Here is a 25,490-nt window from a genome sequence, read left to right as displayed (position 1 = left end):
TCCGGTACTATTAAAAATACATATATACACACATTACAAATGACTGTATTACAGCAAATAATCACGCTGCGTATTTATTAGTAAAGTCAGTATTCCTCTCATATAATCAGCCTGGCTCTACTTAAACCCCTTTACTGTAAGAACTCCTGCAACTGTTTTCTTGCTCTTTCTCTCTCAAACTGACATTTGAATGGAATCAAGAAAAATCTTCCTTAATAATTTTTCATTACTCATGGCTTTTTTTGGTATGTGTATTTGGGAGGAGGGAAGGCAAAGGGCAGGAAAAAGCAGCTTTAAGTGCTGTGCAAATGATTCTCCTGAATCTGGGCCTCATAAATCCTATCAAATGTTATATTTCATCAATAGGCTGAAAAAGCTTTTTTCTCTGCAATGATGAAGCCTGGCTTCAAAATTTATGGTTTCATTTTAGAAATGGACTATAAAGAGAGTCTGACTTAGCTGTCTATCAGCTGCAGCTGACATTAGCAAGTTAGGTGTGGACTTTCAAAGTGTTATATGTATTTTTTATTTATTATACATGTATATACATACATATAGAGATATATGAGGAAATGTATATCACTGTGGGTTTGTGCATGCATAAGTACACTGTTGGCTTTTAAAAAAAATTTTGTCTTAAAACCCCATTTATTCCCAATGCAAGAGGACCTGAGATATTCAGCAGATTAGATTGCAAAGTGATAAAAGTGCCCAGACCAGAGTTGGCTCCAAGATCTGCAGCAACACAAGCAAATTGCATTTCACTGCCCAAATGATCGAGATAAAGTAGTTTATTTCATGGGTGGTAAAATGCAATTCAGCAATGGCAGAGCAAGTTTCAGGGGAAGGCAGGGAAGATTTCAATAGGCTGGGGGGGTGGTAAGAGGAGGACAGGAAAGGACCAAAATGTTTTAGGTGGGGGAAGACAATTAGCAAAAGACTGATAGATTGGGGAAGAGAAGGTGCAGAAGCTTCTGCACCTCTCACACACGGAGCGGAAGGGAGGGAGACAGACAGATTGACAGCCTTCCCTGCCTCCATGCAACTCTACCTCTATTCCCTTCCACAAGCCCTGGAAACAATTCTGCCTCCCTGAAGCGCCACTCCTGCTTGCTCTCCTGCACTCCCTTAGGGAAGGAGAGAACTATGGCTCCTGTTGCTGCTACCACTGATGGGAGCCATGTGGGTGCCACAGCTGTCCCCTACAAGCCCAAAGGCTTCCTCTGGCAGGCACAACAGCAGCTTCCTCAGATGGAGGAGAGACAGCCTGTGCATGCTGCCGCAACACCCGCTCCTCCCTCGCCACCGGAGCTGCAGGTCTGCAGCCAGTGACGACTACTCAGTTCTCTCTATGCTTAAAAGCAGCCTCAAAGGAAATGCTTCTAACAGAACCATTACTGCTCCCCAAAATCCTCATGCTTGAAAAAGCAAACCAGGCTTAAAACAAACAAACAAACAAAACCAGATAAATAAAGTGACATAGCTGCAACCAGAGAAAGCGAAGCTCCACTCCGAAGGTAGCGGAGCCCATCACCCCATCCACTACAGAAGAACGCAGTTTCCTAACTCAGACAATAAATGATGGATTAAGTGAAAACTGCAAATCAGATCATGCTGTTGAGGCATTATACGAACTAAACAGAAGAGCAGTTAATCTAAATCTCATGTGGGATGGTTATTATTGTTTGTTGCCATCATTGCTGCTGAGTCCGGCTGTAACATCAGTTTTGGCGGCAACACACAGAAAAAGCCGGAAGTCCTGTACCTCATTATAAAACGAGGAGAAATCTCACCCTGGGGAACACGTTCAAAGCTGACAAGTGAATACTACAGAAAAAGGTTGGGAGAGAGCGGTTAACGGTAAAGGTATTCTGGGTCAAGACCAAGAAAACAAATCTCTTCTTCCATTGCCTCTATGTCGTAACATGAACAAGATGAATAGACAAAAGAACCCGTCACCGATGCCGAGGATGTAGGTATACCGTGGCCTCCGAGGACTCCTGAAATCCCCTGTTGGGAGGATATTCACCAAGGCTCCCGTCGCCAGCCCCTCTGGGGACAGCGGAGGGAGGCACCGCACCGGCAGGCCGCGCAGGGCAGGACCCCAGCTGCAGCTCCACTCACACGCCGGCTGCAGAGGCCTCTTCTGGCTACGGAAGGGAGCCGGCTCTGCTCACCGTGGTCAGAGATGGCACGTGCTAGCAAGGGATAATCACTCACTTGGTATTATCGAACATGGGAACAGGTAGGAGAAACACCACCCATCCACATTCTGCAAACCAAAATGTGTTCTGCTTCTAGTGCTACGTTTCCACGCTAAGTATACAAATACATCATGCTTACACCAATTTATGGAAACGAGAGGAGCTGAAACTGCCTGTATTTCTACAAAAGGGTATTTGTATTAATAAAGGGTAACTTTATCACCCCTTGATCTACACACAGCACATCTCTGGAATTCTGTATTTTTTACTGGAAAGAGGCATATAGCAGCGTCACATCACGTGAGCAGAAGTTACTTAGAAAAAGAAATTCTTGAAATGTTTCAGATTCATACAAGTTAACCCCATTCAAAAATGAAATTCAGGACACTGAAACAATATTGACATGACAGTGTTTTCAAACACACACACTCATCCCACAGCAGATCAAGAATAATTCTAGCAGTATTTATTTTTTCCATAGTTTTACTGTATGTTTCTCCTTGAAGGTTTCAAAATAATCAAGCAATTCAGCTTTCCTTGTAACTCTTGGACTCCTTCAAACCTGAATTAACTCTTCCATATGTAAACATCTTTTTGCCAATCTGCAAAGAGAAGCTCCTGGCACTGTTAAAATCCTGATTTTTTTCCTTTTACAAATCTTTGACTGATTTCTCCTTCCCCCAAAGGATGCTTTTTTAGTTTTGTTTTTTCTCCTTCTTTCCCCACCTCTTCCCTGAGACTCATGTCCAGCTTTTTTTTTGTATTTTCCTTGAGCTCTCATGAAACCCTGACCTGTTTACAGAGGAAAAACCCACGGAGCTCAAGGGCTAATGTTTTACCCCTTACTCACCACCCAGTATCTGTCTGCAGTCAACAGTAACCAGAATTCATCATCATCAATGGATTTTCAGTGACATGCACTGTATTTGCTCAGATAATGGCCCCATGTGTTGCCTTTGAAACGAGGGTGTGACCATTACTTAGGGATATTCTCAAGAGTCAGTAATTGGTATTGCTGCAGGACATGTTTGCTCCATGTTTTGAAGGCAGACCTGCAGAAAAGCAAGCTTTGAAGTTTTTTTTGGATGATACTGTGCTCTCAAAAGGACACACCGACATTAACCTAAGCACATCACCTTCGGATTGGAGCAGCATTTGCAAGCTGGAAAATTGGAGTGCAGAGGAGGAACAGGCATACACTGACTCTGAAAGGTCAGGCAAACACAGGAGGGTCTAGACCTTTCCAAACTCTGTAGTGAGGGCTAGGCTAAACAGTGTAGGCTGGAGTGGCCTCACCCCAGCTTCTGACAGGTATCTTCCTTACCTCCTTCCTTAAATACTTTTGAGATGGCGTTCAAATCTTTCAAGACCACCTCAGCAACACCTGCAGACAAACCACCACTGCAACATCCCCGTCAGAGGTACAACTCTCCTTGCAATGGGATCTGCACAGATGCGTAAGAAAAAGACAGTCCTGTTCCCACACACAGCAGAATGACAGAAACAGTAAAAGCAGGTGAGGGAGCGCAAGATAATATGGAAACAATACTGGTCTGCAGGATGCCTGACAGTGATACTTGCTGCTTTAGGAAGGAGGCAAATGTAACATGCCTATACCATTTCAGCATTTATAAGCCTCACTGCTGTTTAAAGTCACTACAGACAGACAGTATACAATTGTTTTGATTTAAAAGGACTAACAACTTGACAGACCTACTGGACAAATAGGACCAAGCCACTTTAGTGCCAGGTAACTGTAAAAAGCGTGTACAGAACACCTGTGAGAACGCAGCCTCCAAAATTACTCTTTCCAGTGTAGTATAAATGTCCATCTACTTCTCTAGCCCTCAAGTTTATAAATTTGCCAACTGAGCACAAATGTGGATCACAGCCTCTGTTCCTGGAGCAGGAAAGAGATGGATATGTTATATCCAGTCCAGCTCTGTTCACTTGTCCCACCTGGAGAGCCGAAGGCAAGCTGACCCACGGAGGTTTGGGAGAAGGAGGAGGAGAGATCACTTCCATCTGCTGCGTTTTTTCTGCAATAGCCAAGGTTAAAACTCCACGGATGTGCATTATCACCGACTTAATCACACTGACCGTAAGATTTTTCCTTCCCTCATTTTTCTCCATTCAAGTATATTCTCCATTAATGCACAAAATTACCCTTTTTTCCCCCATCTAATTCACTGCTCCCCATAGGATAGCCATTAAAATTGATTCATGAATACACTACATTTACAGGTAAAAGTGGGAACAGAGAAACCCCTTCCCCATCATGTCCCTCTCCAGGAGGCAGTTTGAGACACATTGAACTAAGAACCCTCCAATCTTCTGGCATACAGCTTAGAAATCAAAATGTGATTTCCAGTCTATATCTCTTGGTTCATTACAGAAGGTATGGCCCTTAAAACAGGCAATTGGCTTTGACCAGTAATGTTTCAGGCTCCAGCTTTTAGTTTTGTTTTTTTCTGTAGATTCCACACTGCAACAGGCGACTTGGCTTCCCTCCCTTCAGTTTTGTCCCCCAACCCCAGCTGCAGCAGTGAAGATACCTAAAGGATTCAGGCAGGTGGAGAAAATTCAAGACCCTGGCTCTCGAGCCTCCTCTGTGTTTCACTCCTTTCACTCCTGAACATACATCTGGATTTGACAAAGTCATGCTTATCAGACAGATCAGCAGATAGTCTGCTATCTGTGTTGCGGCGCAGAACTAGGTCAGAAGAGCACTCTGCCAGCTTGTGTTCTGCTGTTTAATCCTGCACAGAGTAGCTGTGGAGATAGCAATAAAGGACAACTCATCACACTAACCAAATTCTTCACCCCCTAATCCTAGCCAATTTTCTGACCTTGAGAGAAAAATAAAATAAAAATTATACATTATTACTATTTAACTGCATATTCCAATAGCATAAATTTATGAGAATACAACTAAGGCCAGGAAGCAAATTTGCTTTATGAAAATAAGTCATGTTCAAGGGCAAATGGAATGTTATAAAGTCTGAAGAATGGTAGTTCTCAATTTTTAAGCTGTCATCTTCTGCGATGCCATAGCTGGGTCTTCCAGCCGGCCTCACCAGATGGCCACATTGGCCATCGACAGAACAGCTGTCTGGAAACAAGTGCCCTACAGCCTTGCCTCAGCGTCTTGGCTGGAATACACTCCGAGGCAGCAGTTCTGTACTCACAGTTCAGAGATATTCCCAGTGCACTTGCTTAAGTATTCCTGAAATTTGTGAAGAGATTAAAGCCAAACTTCTGGTCCCATAGAGGTCAGGGAAAATAACAGAATTTTGGTTACTAGCTTTTAAATGTTAATCATCGCTATTCACACTGAAACCTTGTTACACTAAAAACAGCCCCTCCCCACACCAGCTCACAGTATGAAAATCTGCTTTAAAATAGTATTTAAAAAAAAAAAAAAGGTGGTGGTGGGGGGAATTTTCTCCTAAGCGGTAGGTAAGTTCAGCTGCAGAGGATTCCAGCACCTATATACAATCTGTTTCATGGAGGCTGTGCAACCATTCCTCCTCTTACATACAACTGTGCAAATCAGCATGTTAGTGATGCTTTTACAAAGAGGCTTTGACAACAATAGAGAGTCCCCAGCCTGCTAAATAAGAAGTGACAACGGCATTTGAAAGCTGTCTCTGGATGTGTTTTATGTGCAGAAATTCTCTGTGACAGTTCAGATCAAAATAGAGTTTTCATTTCATGTGGGAGGTAAATGGACGATAGAATAGGTTACTTTAAATGCCGTAGTCTAGTCCAATTAATGTTTCAGACTTTTTTTTTTATAGATTTCTTCCATATTCTATGCTCTAAACTTCGGGGTAAAAAAATGTAAAACTTGCTTTGTCAATAGCATGATGCAAAGAACAGGCCAAAAGGTAATAAAAGTGGTTAACAAAAACAGTCATGCAGAAGTACGGCAAAAAAGCTCAAGTTACAGTAATCCGTCTGTGAAACTAGTAAGTATAAAACAGAAAAAGAAAACATCACTTCATCATTCTTTCAGGGAGAACCAGGCAGGGGAATCAGTTCTGATTTCCCATCTCAATCAACAGAAATGTTGCCACTTACTCTGACAGAAACAGGACTTGTGCATCAGTCTCCTTTCTGAGCAGCAGATACAAATCCACATGCTATCATTTGCTTTTCAGATTGCGCAACATGAATTTACAATTTCTAGCTTATATAACTATAGCAATGACACAATTTATACTTGGGAAAAAAGTCAGATCCAAGATATTGCTTTGGCCTCTGATGCAAGGTCATAGATTTTCATGTTTTCCAGAACACCATACCTGCTGATTCTTTCGAAGATATGCCCCATTAAGTATAAGGCATGCTATGTTACCAGAAATAAGACAGGATACAATATGAAAGCATTAATGATTTCATCTGTTCTTGTATCCTTTATGCACTGAGGCAACTGCTGTGATCTTATCATATACAGTGACTATCACATGATACTACCTACATCTACAGAACCAAAGCATCCACTACCCAATTTACGTGTTTATCTAAATTCAGATGTGAACTGTCACTTTTCTTCCCTGTAAACACACGTTCACATTTGTTACCTATAAATCAATCCACCGTTTCCTGACCCATTCTAAAGAAACTTAAGGGTCTGGAGCCACCGCTGTGTTGCTTAAGCACCACAGTGGCTCTCATGCAGAACTGAAGGGAGCTGTGCTGATTCAGGGCACAGGTAGTAGTTTCCTACCTATCTTTGCTTGCAAAGTCAATGGGGAAACCAGAGTTCATACTTTGCTTTTTAGATGTAAGCACTAAGTATTGTTAGTAGAGAAGCTATGGACCCACAAGTGAGTGATCTCATCCCAAACAAGGGCCCACGAACCTTACATAATCTATTTTGTTTATGCCACACTTATAAACAATGCATAATTTAAACCTTTTCTGAGAAACAGCATTTTTCTTGGCACAATTTTCAATTTCCACCCACTTGGAAGAGCAGGTGTCTTTATGTATCCTTTCTCAACCCTGGGAATAAAGAAAACATTTAGAAAACATGTTAAAATCGTTTTCCTAAAGTCAGGGGACAAATTTAAGGTTCCACGGGCATTACAGAAGAACAGACCTCCGCTACAAATGCACTGAGCCAGTGGAAACACTAACACTAACATTCAGAAGATACGAGACCTCAGTATCTCTACTGGCCAAAGACTGAACAGTGATAATCTTATTCCTCAGAGGCAGGTTTTAACACAAAAGAGAAATTAACATTATCTATGCATTAGGATCTTGAAAAGAAAAACAACAGAGCAATGAAGCTGCTCAGACATCTGGTATATTTGCCATAGCTAATAGTAATGAGATAGTGGGCAGAGTGCAGATTAAAGGCAAAAAGGTATGAAGTAATACTGTTAATCATTTCAGGAGCCACCCAGACATGTAAAAAATACCAGTACTCAAACTAATGAGTCTAAATTTTGGGAGGAATTCTTGAGCGCTTATCCTATTTAGATTGAGAATCTATTTGTAGCAGTGCTCAAAGAGAGAGAATTAGACTTCTGCCTATTTAGTTTTGGAGCCAGAACATGTCACTAAGTGCAAAGAGAATTTTCAAGCTCTGGAGCAAAGAGGTCAAAGCATCACCACTGATGCAGACAGTGGCATTTACAGAGAAAAGGAGGAAAAGATCAATCCCTTCCCCCCAGTCCCCTTTCCTCTCCCCCTCTGAAGCAGCCGCTGCTTACACGCTGCCATTGTATACAGAGGCACAAACTAACTGAAAAAAAATTTTTTTTTCAAATCAGGGACAGCAGAAGATGTTAAAGGAAGAAAACAACACCCTATTCAGGTGAAGGACTGCAGACTGTCTGCTTGTCATTTGTGTACTAACAATCAATAACAATTAGGAACAGGTTTATTGCGCTGATGCAGTTCCCCAGCCCTCCTCCACAACCTCACACCCCTTCGTCATGTCGGGGAAGTATCCGCTGACAGGTAAAGCAGGGCCTCCAGCCGCAGGAGGCCTCCCCTCTCCTCACCTGGCAGCACAGCAGAAGCAATCCAGGTCCCTCGTTAGCAGCACGCTTACCGCATACAGGTGCTCAGTTACAGTGGTCCTTTCGGACAATTATTGAGCATTGTGGTGGCTCAGGCACAGAAAAAAGTTGCCCTCTCTCCGCAGGACAGACCACGTTTTGAACATCTTTTCATCCCTCTGAAGGTGCGTTGTTACTTGCTTTTCAATTGCCAGGCCATGTACAACACTTGCATTAGCAACATGTTCCATGCTTAAACTTACAGGCCAGTCTCAAAATAATTGTTTTCCACGCATTTTATGTAAATACCGTAATGATCGTTTACGGTTGATTCCCATTTACAAGGTAATAACCGTATCCAGGACTAAGTAGGCATCAAAGCCTAAGGGCAGAAGTGTTTGTAACAGATAAACTCCACAGTTGAAGGACATGTTCTAGCTAATACTGGTTTGAGAAGAAATGCCCCTAAGACACTGTTGAAAAATGATATTTAAGATTAAAATTTTAAGTAAATGAAGAAATTAAACCATAAGTATGGGTCAAAGACTGAACGATAAGATGTTTGAAGTGTTCAAACATTAGGCAGCTCTTTCTCGTTTCCCCTCACTGCTTCCAAGTCACTGGAGGGAAGGGGCTAGCAACCTCCCCATGTGCAGGTTCTACAGAGGGCTGTGACGCTGCAAAACCGTCACACTGACCTACTGGTACACAAGTAGGAAACCGGAGAGAAACAAGAAGGGGAAAAAATAAACTAAGAGGACATTTATTGCTCTACAAGTATGTTACATTTATTTCATTTTTAGCACCTTCTAGAGATATCTCACACTCACTCCTCTTGCATCTTTTTTTATCATGAGTTGTTTTTTGGTTTTCTCCATTTCAGCTTGGTGGAATGAAAAAATGAAGGCAGCTACCTGTTTTGTAGACAACTGAAGAGTATAAAAATCTTTCATGCAATCACTCTCCACTGCTTTCTAAAAATGGCCTCCAGACATCAAGGACAAGTTAGTGATAAAACAAAGGTAACCAGTGTGGTTATCTGAAGCAACATCATTTTCTAACATCCCTCTGCCCTAACGAAAGACCTCACTTTCTCTCAGATGCAGGCCACAATGTAGTTTAAGACAAGTTATTTATTTTATTTTCTATGACAGTCTAACGTCACTCTCCACAAAATAGCCTCAATTCTTTTAGACCACCCCAAGATCAATACTGATACCTTGATCAATGTCAACAAATGCTCTGCTGCTGCATGGCCTGCCAGAGAAACTGCTCCTTAGCCACAGTACACCAGTACACACGGACTCCATATGGTGCCAGGTCTCCTTGCAGGGATGTAAGGACAGTCAGAGGTTCAGAGTATATACCAGATTAACTACATCAGAAGATGAGCTGATAAAATCATAAACTATTTCTCAGCTTACTATGACCCCTTGGATTACTGTCTGTGCCAGTGGACTTGTGATCATGGATTGAAAAACAGCACGTTTTAGAGTTTGTCAACGACTGTATGCTCTGCACAGCTGTCAGACAATAATCACAATTATTCTCTTTTTTATTCAGCATCCTATTGCCTACTAAGCCATTTCCATCACATCTCATCAGTCCTCCCAATATTTTTGCTAGCACAATATTGCGTGATTTTCAGCTTTTCAAACAACATCAATTCTTACAGTTTTCTGCTAATCGAAAGATCTGGTTCATGCTTTTGCCTACACTTGCTGTCAGCAATGCTGCTTACCAAGTTCTTAGGTAACCTTTCACCACCGGCATCTTGACACAAGTAAGGAGCAAGGTCTGGGCTCTTTTTAGGAGCAGTTGTTTTACCCTGCTGTTAGATGCTTGAACCCTCCATGAGAAGGTTCCCATTGACTCCTATTCTGAGGTCAGATCTGTGGCCCCATTAGATCTTTTCTTTCTTATTATGCTGAGGGCTAAGTCACTCAGCGGAACAGAAGAATTAAGATCAGCAGAAAAATCTTAAAGATCTGCCAGTGTAAATCCCAGCTAAACAGGGACTGCAGAAAAATCAGTGAATGGCAAGAATTCCCTGTATCTTATGGATGCATAGAGATGACAACAGTTTCCATAGTAAGGTTTCCACTACACAGTCAGGATGTATGAGTACCATACAGACCTAAGCACTTTGCCTGGACACGAGCAGTCACACTGGAAAGCCCTACCAGAGTTACTGCATTGTTCCTGGTGGCAACATAACCTGGCAATGCTGGTAGGTCTGAGGCGTTCCCCGTGGTTCCCCGTGCTGCAGTCACCTCAGTTGGTGTAAGAGTTTTTTCTGGTGAACTGAGAAAACCAATTGAGTGTTTACTTTGAGAATGTATGAGAAATTGTGGGATGCCATTTGAAGACTCTCAGCACTCAGTTTTGCTCCTCACTGCTCAATGAGGAGGAGGACTGGGAATTGCTTTACCTGCAGCTCAGAGGAACCTGTTAGCACAGGTCCCACTGACCTTGGATAACCTCAAATAGAAGCGAAGACACTGAAAACATTTCTCATAGGCTCGAGTCAGTCTATGTCCATTTTCCCCGTCACATCTAAGAGTTACTTCTCCATCATTACTAGACAGATATCTCTGCTCTTTAAGTGGAGCTACTCAGCATTTTGAAGCAGCCCGGTGATAGCCCTTTTTTCCCCCCTCCTCCAAACTTAACCCTTTGTCCATTACTTCAAGATTTCTGGGAAATGATTCTTTATCTCCCACTAAACTTTGACCATTTTTTAAAAATAGTTTGACAAGAAGCCCCTAATTTATCTCAACAAAGTGAAAAGATGGGACAGAGCTTGCTGGGCGCTCATGTCATCATCCGAAATCTGAACATACAGATGCTCATACACATGAGCTGGTCTGTGCTCCTCATGTCCAACCTCTTCCACCTCCAAAAGAGACAGATTCGTAGTATGCACAAACTTAAAAGTCTAGCACAACAAAATCCCATACCCTCATCTACTGGTCAGTTTTACTAAACCAAGATTATCTCTACAATGAAAGAAAGAACCCCTTTCTTCCATTTAACTGGTAGCAGCTAGGAAAAAAATATTAGGAGAGGATTTTTTGAAAGATGTGGTTTTGGATACAGTGCGAGCTCCCTGAGGTCAGCAATGTAAATTCATCTTACACTGGGCTACAACAGCAAAGCTTGCACAAGGCCAAGTCACCAGGGCTTTCTCTGGAACTACTTGCATATCCAGAAGCTAAGAGCTCATAAGGCAAAATGACTGTGTCAAGAAGCTGAGGGAAAACCAGCAGATAGTTAACAAAATGATTGGGAACTGGGCTGAGAGAAAGGGAAAACAAAAGAAAAACAAACAGTGTCTTGGCAAAGGACTTGCTGGAAGGACAAGCCTCACAACTGTGAGCAGAATAATGACCTTCTGCTTGTTGTTTCTCTTCAGTTAGGGAAATGCGACTAGGTTAACATTCATCATTTAACCAGAACTGCAGTAAAGAATAAACCTGACTGAAAACATACCTTTTTAATTTTTTCTTAGCTAGAGCAACTCTGTAAGGCTAATGATGGGGCCGAAGAGACTCGTTCTGACAGCAGACAACCTGGAACAATGAAAAGCTAGGCATTCTGAAAACCATAAAGTGTATGAAGTAGAACAGACTACTGGAGAGTGGTGGGAAAACAGGACCACATCAGATTTAACCATGTCCCTTATATTTTAATTAAAAAAAGATTTAGCAATTTTATTCAAGATTACCAAATTCTCAGAGGAAGCGCATTTCTCTGTCTGTACTGCTACCAGACAACTATTAATTAGGAAGAAGAAAACACAGTACGCAATGCTACATCCATCCACCCATACTGTGTATCCAGTAAGGTAGATTCCCTTGTTCAAGGGAAGTATTATAGTTACATTGCTTGCCTGCTAAATGGAAATACCACATGCTATTAGGGTTTGCACTTTAAGTATGGAAGTGACTGGCCTATAAACAAGATTTTAACAGCTTCTCTTTTGAGCAACTCTGACTGTTTAATTAATCTTCAGCCATTAACCATTCATTTAAAATGCCACTTACAAAATCTTAATTTTGCACATTATCAGCTGGTTCACAAATAGCTATCTATGAGCAGAAGTGTAATGATCTTCCTGTCTCTTTCTCAGAGCTTACCAGCCTTATAGTCAATTCTGGCATCTTAATTAGCCACACACAAATATTAGCATTTCAAATTAAATTGTGTTTTGTTAAAAAAAAATATTGTGCAAAGAAAAGTTAATATATACACACATTATTCTGCTGCTGATTAAAGGAGCAAGTATGAGCTTTTGGTCAAACATCACCCTGCATAAAACAGAATTTAGCATCTCTTGCTCACACTAGGAAATATACTATGGCAGGAACACATGCAAGGCCATGTGATTTCATTCCAGCTGCATGGACGATCTCATTTTGTCTTTATTTGTACATTTAAGAGGCTGACAACACCATCTGCATTTCACTCTGTATCCTCTGGTATGGTCTCATCTTCCACTAAACAGACCTGCTCTTTCTCCAGGGACCTATCTTTTGCGTTTGCATCCAAACGACTGAAAGAATGGGACATTACCAATAAATAGGCAGAATTAATGTAAAATAATTCCATGCAATAATATATCACATAAGAAAAGACAGGGCTAGAGGGGAAAAGAAAACCAAACCTGAATGCATATGAATGCTTAACACAGCTGCCAAAACTCAGGCTCACCAGCATCTGCAGCAGGACAGTCACAAGGGAGTTGTGGGAATGCAGTATATAAAATTTTACACGTCTGTCAATAAGTGAGGTGATCCAAATGCAAATCCTAGCAGGCGGGATGCACACAGGCAGATTTGTGACTATTCCTGACAGAATTTATTTCTGCTGAAGAATGCATGGCCTCGAACAAGCATGCACACATTACATGGCAGCAGCAGCTCTGCTCTGGTTAAAGTTGGACAACTTCCTTCTGTTTAGACACGCTCTAAAATGCTCAGGGTCACCTAAGTTCCATGAAATCTGGGGTTTCAATGAGAAGTGAACAACAGGGCTAGGGTCCCAAAGTCGGAATGATCTGAATGAGGAGTTCCTGGGAGCTAGCACTTTGAACTCTGTCTGTAAAGTAGTTTTTCTTGAATGCTACCAGTAGGTTTTTCCCCCTGCCACATAGGTGGGACATAAAACCAAGGCTTATTTAAACATGTCCCAGGAGGTCCAATTACTCAACATTTTCCCTAGTTAGCAGTGTCAGTATGCAGCACCCATTCATCCTTTCTAAGGACTTGCAAATAGCATCAGGAGTGAAAAATACAGTACAAGCATAGCTCCAATGGCACAATCTACATTCTGGTGGAACTGGTGGCCAAAGGGGTTTCTGGACTGCCCTGCTTCCACAAGCAGGACAGCTCTACCCAGGAACCATTGAACCTATGCCATACTTGCCTATCTCAGTTTGACTTTAACTGTTGTCAAAAATCTATCAGCCAGGAAGGACAGTAAATTGCCGAACATTAAGTTTCTGGTTTTAACATTATGGGGAATAGTGATGGGATCGCAGCCAAAGATTCAGAAGACCCTGTGGTACATTTCACAAAGAATAAATTCCAGAGGAATCAGAGGAGAGTCTCAGGGGATGTAGGGTAGTACAGGACAGGGACACAGCGTAGATGATTTTAGGACACCAAGTAGAAGAGGCTATATGGTAAGAGACAGTACATGCCTTGCTTGTACTTGTTGCACTTTGTAAATCAAAACAGTCCAATGCATGACCATAATTCTCTTCCCACTCTAACGCAAGGTACGTAGGTATTACACAGCCTCATTCAATTTCGACCTTGCCTCCACGATACCCATCTTAAAGAATAGTAATTCCTGAGTAGAGGACCATCCACTCCCGCAGCAGTGGATTGCTTTTTTGCTAGGCAGTGATAAAAGGTGTTGTAAATGGACACACGATGAGCAATACCAACCGTACTTTGAACTGAGAAAAGAAAACTTCAGTCTCTGGCTTACGAGACATACAGGGCTAAGTAACATACCTGGGCAACCCTAACTTGCCCTTTTTGAACAAAGCCTGTTCTGTGCAGCTCTGGATTCCTATGGCTTTGGATTAATCAGGATGGGAGCGACCCACAGCTGCCCAAAAGACAAGTATTTAGTCTTTTTTTTAGTAAAAAATGCTTCTTTGATAAGTTTCAAAACTCCAGACCCTTTTTCCTTTCCTCTCAGGTTTACACATAGCTCACATTTGCCATTTGATTTCTCAGGACATGCACAACAACTTTTCCTTTGATCCTTCCTAGGGAGAGGCAAGACCGCTCGATGTCTTGTCCCTCTCTCTCATGACTCTGGCCAGCTCTGAGGGTAGGATGAGAGGAGGAGAGTTAACGGTTGCGCAGAGGTAGGGGTTTAATTCCCCTTTTCCAACTTTGTATGCTGCTACATTGAACATTCTGGAAGAATGCAAGTTTCCATAAGGAAACTTTCACCCTGAAATAAGGAAGACTGATTTTTCAATTAATTAATTAACACTGTGGAGTGTAAGATCTTGCACAGTGGGACTCAACATAACATCTCCAAAAAAGGAAAGCTGGATCCGACTGAGGCTTTGGACTCTACTCCTGTGTAATAAAACAGTGTTGGGTTTTTTTATTACTGTTTTTTTAAATCTGCAATGAGATACAGCTCTGAATCTATTCTTGCTAAACAAAGGAAAACTGTATTCGTTTTTGTCAGACCCGCACTTTGAAACTCTCCAAGATAAGACACATAAATAAATGAAGAATTATACTTGGCAATGAGTTTGGCATCAGACCTTAAATGTTTCATAGTTCTGGGCTGAGGAAATAAGCTGAGCAAAATCTCTAGAACCTTTCCGGAGATGTACTCAGGGTGTTTGGATATACTTGACAGCACCACGTTCAAGGGAGGAAAAAAGAGGAAATTACTTATTTGAAACGTGAGAAAGGGTTGCACCATGTGACATGCCTGACATTTAAGTGATAATAGTGTTGTGCATATGCTCTTTTGGCTTTGGTCTGACACCTAGGCTCTGCCATGGTGCAACTTAGCACTGTCATGGTACAGCCTTGATGACTAAACTCAGAAAGATGTGACTTACCACTCGTTTCAGGAACATATGGGCCACAGATCACCCAGCCTCTGCCACACGCTGGGGAAACGTACAGCGTCTCAGGCAAAGACCCTGCAAGTTCCCCAGCTGCATAAGGTGGCTCTGCAGGCTGCACCATCCTTTGGGATGCCATTTGCATTACAGAAAATTGTGTCTAATTAGAAATAAACAGAAAAATGCTTGATCTACAAAGAAATGTGTGATTTTGCCAGCTAATTTTTTTTCACTCTCTTTAACTTAACATTCACAGAATACACTGATCATGCTAATGCTTTTGCTATATTCATTAATAAGGACAATTTACATTTACATAGCACCTCTCTTAGATGTAATTTTTTGTGTATATTTTGCTGAAAACTTTGGGATTCTTAACTATTTCACTGAATATAGTCATTGTCAGAGTGAAAAAGCACAATTGTGAAGCAGTGCAAAAGGACGTTACACAACAGTTGCAAATAAGACCCAAAGCAAACCCCGCCAAAATCCAAAGCGAAAAACCCCTGAGATGCCAGATGCAAGAGTAGGTAAAGGGGTCGTTAGTACGCACACAGCAACCTGAAGCAGGTCTGTGTGTGCCCTGAGGAGCAGTGCTTGGAGGCAGCGGACATACTTGATAATGACTAAAGCAAGAGTCTTCATCCATGTGCAGCCTATTGCTTTTTTGCACACTGAGGGAGATTCTCAGTTTAAACTGGGAATCTACTGAGAAGAATGAACTGGGAACACTCAGTGGATTCTGGTGATAAGCAAAGCGAAGGTGAGTAAATGTACAAGAATTGTAAAGAGCACTTATGTGACCACTAAGCTTCTTTCTTTACAAACGGCCTCCAAATTTTACAAGGCATTACGTTAATACATTCTTCTGCAAAAATATAATAAAATAAAAATGAGCTTCTTGTTTCAAATGATGAGTTTTAATTCTCTATCATAATGACACATAACTGTAATTCCCAGACCAAAATGAAACCATCTATTCTCTCTGTGTTCAAATCCCCCTTCTACCCCAAAGCTCATTTACTTTAGTCACCGATCGAGTCTCCACACGCACTATACTACAAGTTGAGAGTCAGAGGTGGGAGAAAAAGCCATCCATCTAAAGTAAAATTAATAGCAAAACTTTGAGAGAGAGCATGCATGTGTTAGCAAGACCAAAGCATTAGCTATTACATGACAAATGTGTTGATAAATGTTCAGCCCTGCAAACACAAAAGAACTTTGGTTTGGCTAATAAGCACCCATTATAGCCCTTTCCCATCATTTTGAGGCAGACAAGGTAGTTTTCATACTTGACCCTTGAAAGCAGTTTTGTTTTTGTAATTAGCATGTTACCCAGGGATTTTTCTTTCCAAAACTCTTTCTCCTTCAATACTCTCCCCCCTAGCACAGAAAGATTTCCTTGCCTGGAGTTGCCACTATATTCAACAAATGCTGGCTGAGACCTCACGACCCACTGCATAAACTCACATAAAATTATTCACATTTGGCACATTTCTGCTGGCGAATAACAACCACCTTTTTGTCTCTGAGACAAACAAAAGAAAGATTTAAAAAAAGAACAAAGCCAGCCTAATAAGAATCCTACATTTCCTATTTTTTCCTAATCTGGTTAAACAGCCTCTACAAGCCCAAGAAATTCAACAAAGCAAAGTTGTTGTGGACTGTTTGTCTTTCAGTACAGAATCAACACAGATGGAACAGCCTCTCAGCATGACTTCTGATCATGGGCTCAGATATGAGGTAACTTTTCTTGCCTGTTAGATGTTTCAGTTTTAGTTTTTCACTGAGTTAGCATGCTGTCATGCAATTACAGCTAAATCCACACTAATATCTAGGATCCCAACACCAAATCCAAGCCTGGTTGCAGCTTCAGTGTTGTCCACATAGCAAGTCAAGAGTTCATTCAGTGGAGTCACAACCACAATACAAGCAATAAAAGAGGCCAGAGGGAAAGACTTGAGCATTTCTTTTTGCTGCACAGAAAAACAATGTATGGACCACACCTCAAAACTGATGAAATTTTAAAAACACAAAGCTATGAAGTGCTGTTAAAACTGAAATCATGAGGCAACTTTTATGACAATATCTTAGTCCAACTGAGTTACACCTGTATATATTTATAATTGAAAAAAAAAATGAACCTGAATTTAGACTCCTTCCTACTAAGAATTCTCAGATCTTGGCATACTGAGTTAGTATGAACTCAGTTTCTGATCCCTTTGGTATATACAAATGTTCGTGAGACTTCAGTGACAATCACCTTGACTTTTCTAGTAAAGCAAAACCCGTGATCACTACCTCTTATTTCATCCTCTTCACACTTATGCAATAGGATACGAGTGAGTAATACAGAAGAAAAAAACTAGCAATATCATGATGTTTGGAAAGATCTCTACTATACTGTATTTAGGTGAAAAAGAGCGATACCTGGCCTACTCCCTACTACAAACTTAGATTTATGTCAGAAATGTTTTATTATTATTTATAACAATGACTCAGTAGGCATTTTTAAAGTACTATGATGCCACAAACTGAAAACACTCTTGTATCTGTCCTCACATACTTCTCCAAAATTAACAAGTGTGGTATCATACAGCACAGATTGAGGCTATGGAGAGACACTACAGATTGTAATATGAACTCAAAGCGTGAACAATTCCTCAAGTCCCCCACGTTTTACTCTGTCAGCTCTTCACATAGACTTGTATATCTTGCCTACACACTCATACATTGGTTTGCAAATCCCAGCATCGATATGTGAACACCATGATAGGAATGAAGTCTTACATTCTTTTAGCCCCAAATTCCACAAGCAACCAGTTTTAAAATCAACATAATGGCGGGTACATCATCAACTCAAAGGAATGTCTGTTTTCCTTTTAACCCAGGGAAAAACTTGACCATCTTTCTTTAATGCTATCAACCTGGAAGCTTGACAGTAAGGATTAAAAATTGCTCTTTCCTTCCCACTTGGTTATTGGAAAGGCTGTGAAAGGCAATCAGTCTTGTGAAGCCACACTCTACAGTCTGCATAAAAATGCCATGACTCCCAGTCCTCCCCCCAATCTAATTGAAAGTGCGTAATATCACACAGCTGGGGAAAACTAAACCATAAACATATGCAATACATCATGCTATCATACAAAACTTGTTACTAATAGGCACTTGACGATCAGCAGGATCGAAAGGGATCTGAAAACAGAGATTATTTTTGCTGCAGGGTAAAAACTTTTCCCGACTGAAAGGGAAAAACACTCTCTCAGCAGTGCAGGAATTGGACTGGAGTCAGTTCATTCATTCTGTTTGTGAAATATGGACTTTTCTTTAATGATTTCTGTTTGACTGCTGCCTTGCTGAGATTCTTTGAGGGTACTGCTGTAGCAAATTATAGTTTTGGTTAAGAGGAAATCCATGGCTTTCTAGTAGGTAAATACAGGGGCTTGGGGCATCTGCACAGCCCCCCCACCTAGCCGTAGGCTCCCTCCCCACCAAGCTATCATTGCTTGTAATGCCAGGTGGCAATATTACCTGTCACCAGGAGCCTGTGGGTAGTGCTGCTTGTTTATTTTTGCATATAGTCCTTCCAAGTGCTCCCTCTCCATTGGTGCTGAAGGACAATCACGTGGATATACAAAGGTTTCTGCTACTGCTGGTGATGATGGCCTGTAGATGCTTGCTGCTGGGTAAGCCTCTCGGAATTGGTTTACTCTGGCATAATTTGGATCCACCTCATCATCATCAATGTCAGGACCAGTTGAATAATCACTCAGGCCTCTCAGCTGCTTTTGCCGTAACTCCTGATGCTTTGCACCAATCCTAACAACGAAAAAGAACAAATATACAGTTGGATCTGCTTCAACAGCAACCACAGACACCGATTCATGATGCAAATTTGGAGCATGAACCCTGAACCCAACTGTTTATATCTTCCAGTACACCATGAAACTGGTGCCAGATAAAACAAAATGGTGCATGCAGCAATTTTGTTCTTTATCTGTGGCAATTACCTTTGTAACAAAGGTTGGTCACCATTCTGATGAAAAAAATTAGTGCTGAATATGCTGTGGCTTTTCACAAGTGTGTATGCATGCACACATACAGTTTTAATTCTACACCTACCCTCCACTTTACAGTTAATATACCTAACCCAATCCTGAAACTTTTTATCTAAATTAGCCAGTAAAATTGTTACTGCCCCTTGGTCACTTGACTCACCTAGATTCTCCTAAATACATTAACTTGTGAAAAGTGGATTAAATGTGAACATAAGTGGAGAGATGGCACAGTTGTCTCAAATCAAAGGACCACAGTTAATTTGCTGAAGATTTAATTTTTTTAAATTTTATTTTAGCTACATAAATGTGGAAATCATGCCTTATTATATAGGCGATAGGGACAAAGTAAAACAGCTAAGAAATTAATAGAAACCTGACAAAGATAAATTGGTACATATAAGTGAATTAAAGACTATTACTGGCAGTACTCCACTGTGATAAAGCCTTAAGTGGTATTACAAAACGCTGCTGCTAATCAGGGCCATTGTGTAATCTCTTTGGAGTAGTAAAACATATTCAGGTAAATTTCAAACTCAGCTGATATTCAATGATTCAACATTCACGCTGGAGAAAAAGCTCCTATAGCCTGGTTCTCTGAGCACGCCACTTCTGTTAACTGCTCAGCTAACTCTTCAACACCAGGTAATTAAATGTGGCAAGATGGATCTGGCAGAATGCTGACCACAGTAAGTAATAAATAGCATTTACAGAAAATAATAGAGCACGGAGGAAAAAACAGCGAAGGGAAGACAGATACAGAGATGCAGTGCCTGAGAGAAGAAGTCAACATTTGCTGTTGACTGAAGTACAGCAGCAGTGTAGAAAGAACAGTACAATTTGTACCACAGAAGAGTAAGTAAAAAGGGTCTAGCAGACTTCGTTACCCCAGTAAAGCATAATGGCCTCAGGACTCTGCACAGTGAAAAATGAAAATGTTCTGGAGAAAGTCTTGAAAAAGGCCTGGAGAAAATGGCTTCCTAAAGAAATAGATGACCACATTAGGAGCTTCCAGTCTGACAGACAGGAACTATTAAGTGCAGAACGGGATTCATACCATCTATTTTGCTTCATTAGAATTGTATCATCAAAATAAATGCTAATACTTTTCAAATACTTTATAGCTAAATAGGTTCACAAATAATTCTAATGAGAAGAGCATGCTTTTCTACATATATACTTCAGGACACTAATGTGTATCACGCATGCTTTCCAGTTACACCTCTCCATTAACTGTGCTAGGACATATCTAGAGGTGATGCTAGTTTTTAACACTTAAAACATAGTCATACTTTACAGTGGGATGAGCATGCACATGATACAGTCCTTGACAGTCAGAGGGGGTGTCCACTACCCACTCTGCCTTCCCTCAGTGAAGCAGATGACCCTTCTCCTCTCTTGTACTGTGTGTAGTTTTGGGTGCCTCAATATAAGAAGGACATCAAACTATTACAGTGTGTCCAGAGGAAGGCATCCAAGATGGTGAAAGGCCTCAGGGGCAAGAATTACGAGAAGCAGCTGAGGTCACTTGGTTTCTTCAGCCTGGAGAAGCTAAGGCTGAGGGGTGACCTCATCACAGCCTACAATTTCCTCAAGGCAGGCAGGTGCTGATCTCCTCTCTCTGGTGACCAGCGATAGGACATGAGGAAGTGACACAAAGCTGTATCAGAGGAAGTTAGATTGGACATTAGGAAAAAGTTCTTCAGTGAGAGGGTGGTCAAACAGGCTGCCCAGGGAAGTGGTCATGGCACCAAGCCTGTCAGAGTTCAAGGAGCAGCATGATGATGCTTTTAGTCATATGATCTAGTTTTAGGTAGTCCTGTAAGGAGCAGGGAGTTGGACTTGACAATCCCTATAGGTCCCTTCCAACTCGAGATTTTTTTTTTTTTTAAATTTTTCTTCAGTTATCATTAAGAATACTCACAAAGCCTTAATATAATCTACTAGAGTAGTTCTTAGAGATGAAAGGATGATAAGAAGAAATAAGCTAGGATCCACCTATATCCTTAACACCTCTCAGGTTTCTACACTAAGGCTTCCTAGGAATTTCTCCTTTTTTCTTCCTGGAGCTTCTCTTCGCTGCACAATCACCTTCTCTTCCTGTAACTGTCACTCCACTTCTCTTTCGCTTCAGGTTTTCATGACACACACACTCCTTATTTTGAATTCAAATGGTGGCCCAGGCCAGGATAGGGGTTATGTTCAAGTGCAACCTCACCCAGGGTAAGGGTCTGTCTTGAAGTTGCTGACTTCAAAATGAGCCTGAGATTCTGCACAATTGATTCTATCTACAAGGGATATTTTATTGGAGAATCTTGTGGATGGCATAGCTTGATGTCAGTATGTGACCAGTTCAGTTAGTAAGGCACATATTCTCTCGTTTTACTGTTGCACTAGCTTAGCTGGTTGATGGCTTCTTGGAACAGCAAGAGTTTAATGGCATTTACAGAATGATGGGATAGACAATTTATTCTTTGTAAAACTAATGGTATACTAATAAAACTGGTCTAGACCTTGGTAAAAGTCATGCGTTTATTCATAAAGCAATGGAGAATAGCATGGGGAGAAAGTAAACACTGCAAAGCTGTATACGAAAACAAAAACTAAAAAGCAGTGGTCAGCTTGCATTTCTACCTAAACCACGAATCATTGCTAGCAAATGAGTAATAATTAGAGAGCAGCTGAAAGTGTGCAAAGCCTTTATCCTCCAAAGGTTTGTGAATAAAGATAAAAGAGAGATCATGCAGCAGGGAGTGGTGGAAGGAGCCAGTTTGCCCGTGTCTGTGATTGAAACATCACATTCACCGTTCACATAAAGGAATTTGGGGCAAAGTTAGCACTTGGTCCATTCACGTAAAAACTAGTCTTTTCAGGTAGCTCATTGTCCGACAGCAGTCATCATACTACAAGGATGGGGTGTATTTCCATTGCAAATAAGGCGTCAGACATCAATGAAGCAGCGAGGGATGCCTAACACTGCTGATTTCCATCTTTTATACATACAGGGACTTCAAGAGAAACTGTCTTGCAAAAGGATTAATATTTTACATGTCCCACATGGGATTATGTCAGAAATGGAAAATGAAGGCACTATCTTTGGATCTTTGGTTAAAAAAACCAAAAAGTAAGTCAATCACACAAGTAACTGTTAGCTCCTGGACCCAATAACTCTGTCAGTTTGGTAGTAGTCCTTGCCTCTGATTACCTTGCTCTTCTACTAAAATGCATAAAGCACTTTGAGATTGTTGCTGTCTACCAGATTAACTCTGAAAAGGCATCAAGTGTTCTTAAAAACCTGGGAAACTGTGGAGGGCTTCACCCTTTAGTGACCAAAAAAGCCTAAACAAAGACTTCAGTGCAGGAATATGTCATATGAGGTACAAGTTTCATGGCACACACAGGTCTATGTGGGATGATACAGGCAGAAAAAGGGAGGACACTGCATTTCAAGGAATGGTTTTATCACATGCCAGTGCAGAAGGCACGACACACAGTCCCAAGATGAGTCACAGCAGTTTCTCAAAAATGATGAGCCATAATGTTCTTTGGACCAATACATCACCTGTCCCCTAGGTATTTAAGATCCATTTGAAAGCAAGAGTAGTACAGCACAGCAGCATCACGTGAATCTTGCTTTCATGTCTGACAGTGAGAGTAATTTCTCCTGCTATCAATACTGGTATATTCTGCAGAAGAAAAGCTGGAATTAGGTCACCACAATTTTCTTTTGTTCCTATGAATAAGCCTAGCTTCTTCAACTTCTTATGAATGCAATCTTCAATTACTACCACTATTAGAAGTCAAACCTGCTCAAGAACAATATTTTCTTTCTTATACGTATTATACGGACCAGTCAATACCAAGTTATGTGAAATTCTTCATGATCAATGTTTCACCTTTTCAATATGGCTATTATAATTACATTACTATTTCTTGTTTCCTTTTTACTCTTCCACACAAATCTATAAAATTTGCTCAGTGATCTCTTTTTCATTTCAATCCAAATGTTCAAACACAGGGAAACAAACTATCAGATGGCTGTTTTTTCTTTCTTTCTATTTACCTGTCCTTCCATTCCTCTCATATTTTTCACCTTTGAAGTTTCTCCACATTTTTGTGAAGTTTTAAATATCCTCACTGTATTTCAGCATCGTATTTTTCACCCAGTTTTAAAGCAATCTTTTCTATAGCACATCCCAGTAGGTGCCTGGGAGTTCTTTACCGACACATAAAAAAATGAATGCACTGTTCCTTCTATCACTCCTATAATGCTCTGCCAACCCTGCTAAGGAGGCTACTTCTGCTATAGCCCACTCTAGTCATTTACCATTTCCCCACCTCCCTCTGCATTTCTCCCTATCTGAAACAGCATTATCTTTACTCCCCATTACAAAAAAATAAAAGTATTCCAAATCAACACAACTACCATAGCAACCAGCTTACAGTTATTATGAACAATTACTACACGAGAGCCCAAAACTTGCAGCACAGGATGGGTCTGGTTAAACAACTGGTGCAAATTTGTGACAAAAGATAAAATGTCACTCAGCACCACGATGCTGGCAGTGAAACCAGAGATGAGGAGAGGCACAGGTCACCATCTGAACAATTTAGTATAGCACTAAAGTTTCTACAAACTTCCTGGTGAGGGAAAGGGAAAATAGAAACTCACACAGAATGAAGGGAAGTTAGATGTATTTCCTTTTGGGTATCCCATATCAATCCTGCTTGCTCTCTTCCACCACCTGAACACCATGCTCTCCAGATAAATCACTGCACGACAACTACATCAACTTCCCTTAGCTGTGTTTCTGTAAAAACACAACCTTTGCACACAAGCAGCCAGAGGACTGGCAACAGAAGTGCCGCATCAAGCAATGCCCTTTTTTTCCTCTTCCTGTGACCCATCTTTTTCTCAATAGCATCCCAACATGTATCCAATCCCAATCTTTTCTGTTGCTTTCAAGACCCACCAGCTATCACTAGAACCCTTCTCTACAACAAATAATTTCAGAAAAAAAATATTGTTTGATAAAATACATAACCTCAATAGAACTGTAGGTAACATTCCCAAAACATGTTGCATCCTATTTGTAGGAGTCAAATGAAGACAGGATGCTGTATATCTGATGTACATCTGGAAGTGGGATGTGGTATTTTGAAAACACGTCTGTACATCTCACATACTGTTCAGTAGCACAGCCCCAGAGCTATAAAGCAAGGAAATGCTCTCATTTATCCTTCAAACAATCTTCCTATCTGACGTATCCACACAAATCTTACATGGGGATTTCTCGTGTACTAACACATGAAAAGATGCATTACCCTACAGTGCAGCAGCCATAAAGGGGTTAAGAGCCCAAACAGCTCCTTCCAGCTGCAGCTCAGACACACGATTGAGTTCCTGTGGCTTAACAAGTTATTGTGTTTCTGCTGCGCTACTGTCAATGACCACATACGTATTCGCCGCCTGTGACAAACACAATGTAAAATGCTTTCGCCTGACATCAGTGACAGAAATACCGACAGGCGAAAGCTGGCTTAAAAGACTGCAGCACACGCAGAGCGAGGCAGCTGCAGGAAGGGATATGGACCACCTCAAGAAAACTCCAGAAGAGCTGAGCAGAAGTGACTTTTGGAGCAGACCCAGAAACGCTTTTGGGAATGGAATGAGAGGGCTAGGGAAAGCTGTAAGAGATACTCCTCATCTCTTAGCCCACTAGGCAGAAGCTAGGTGGGTGGCTGGGCTGCGAGTGGGGAACAAGAAAATGCTGAAGTTTCTAAAACCACCGCTCTAAGCCGCTGTGAAAATTAAAACGCAGGACTTAATGTTACCAGCCCAGTAGCCCAAAGAAGGCCAGGGTCATTAAAGGCCATGGAAGCCAAAGGCTGCCTTCAACGGGGAACAAACAGCAAGATACCGGATGCAGACAACCTGCAGTTCTGGAGACCCAACACCAGCCCTAGCTCAGAAGGAGCTCTGCACAGTGAGTCACAGTCTAACAAGCTGCCACCTTGGATCAGGACAAAACTCGATGCAGCATGTCCTCCTGGCTCTGCCACCCCCAAGCGAGGGACGGGGCACCTGCTGCCCAACAGGGGA

The 25,490-nt window shown here is 41.3% G+C and overlaps 1 protein-coding gene across 1 annotated transcript in view; it reads right to left on the bottom strand.

The window, feature by feature from the left end:
- Window positions 1-25,490, bottom strand: part of PARD3B (par-3 family cell polarity regulator beta) — a gene marked incomplete at both ends in the record, with an annotated part of 412,476 nt that overhangs the window by 60,263 nt on the left and 326,723 nt on the right. The window contains one exon of the mRNA XM_082001608.1: window positions 18,864-19,151. Within this exon, the coding sequence (XP_081857734.1) occupies window positions 18,864-19,151 (288 nt within the window). The remainder of the gene's footprint in view (window positions 1-18,863; window positions 19,152-25,490) is intronic.

Source organism: Phaethon aethereus (genome assembly GCF_964289735.1).
Source record: "Phaethon aethereus genome assembly, chromosome: 6".
Classification (NCBI taxonomy): domain Eukaryota; kingdom Metazoa; phylum Chordata; class Aves; order Phaethontiformes; family Phaethontidae; genus Phaethon; species Phaethon aethereus.
Note: the sequence above shows the minus strand (reverse complement) of the source record. Positions and strands in the feature narration are given on the sequence as shown.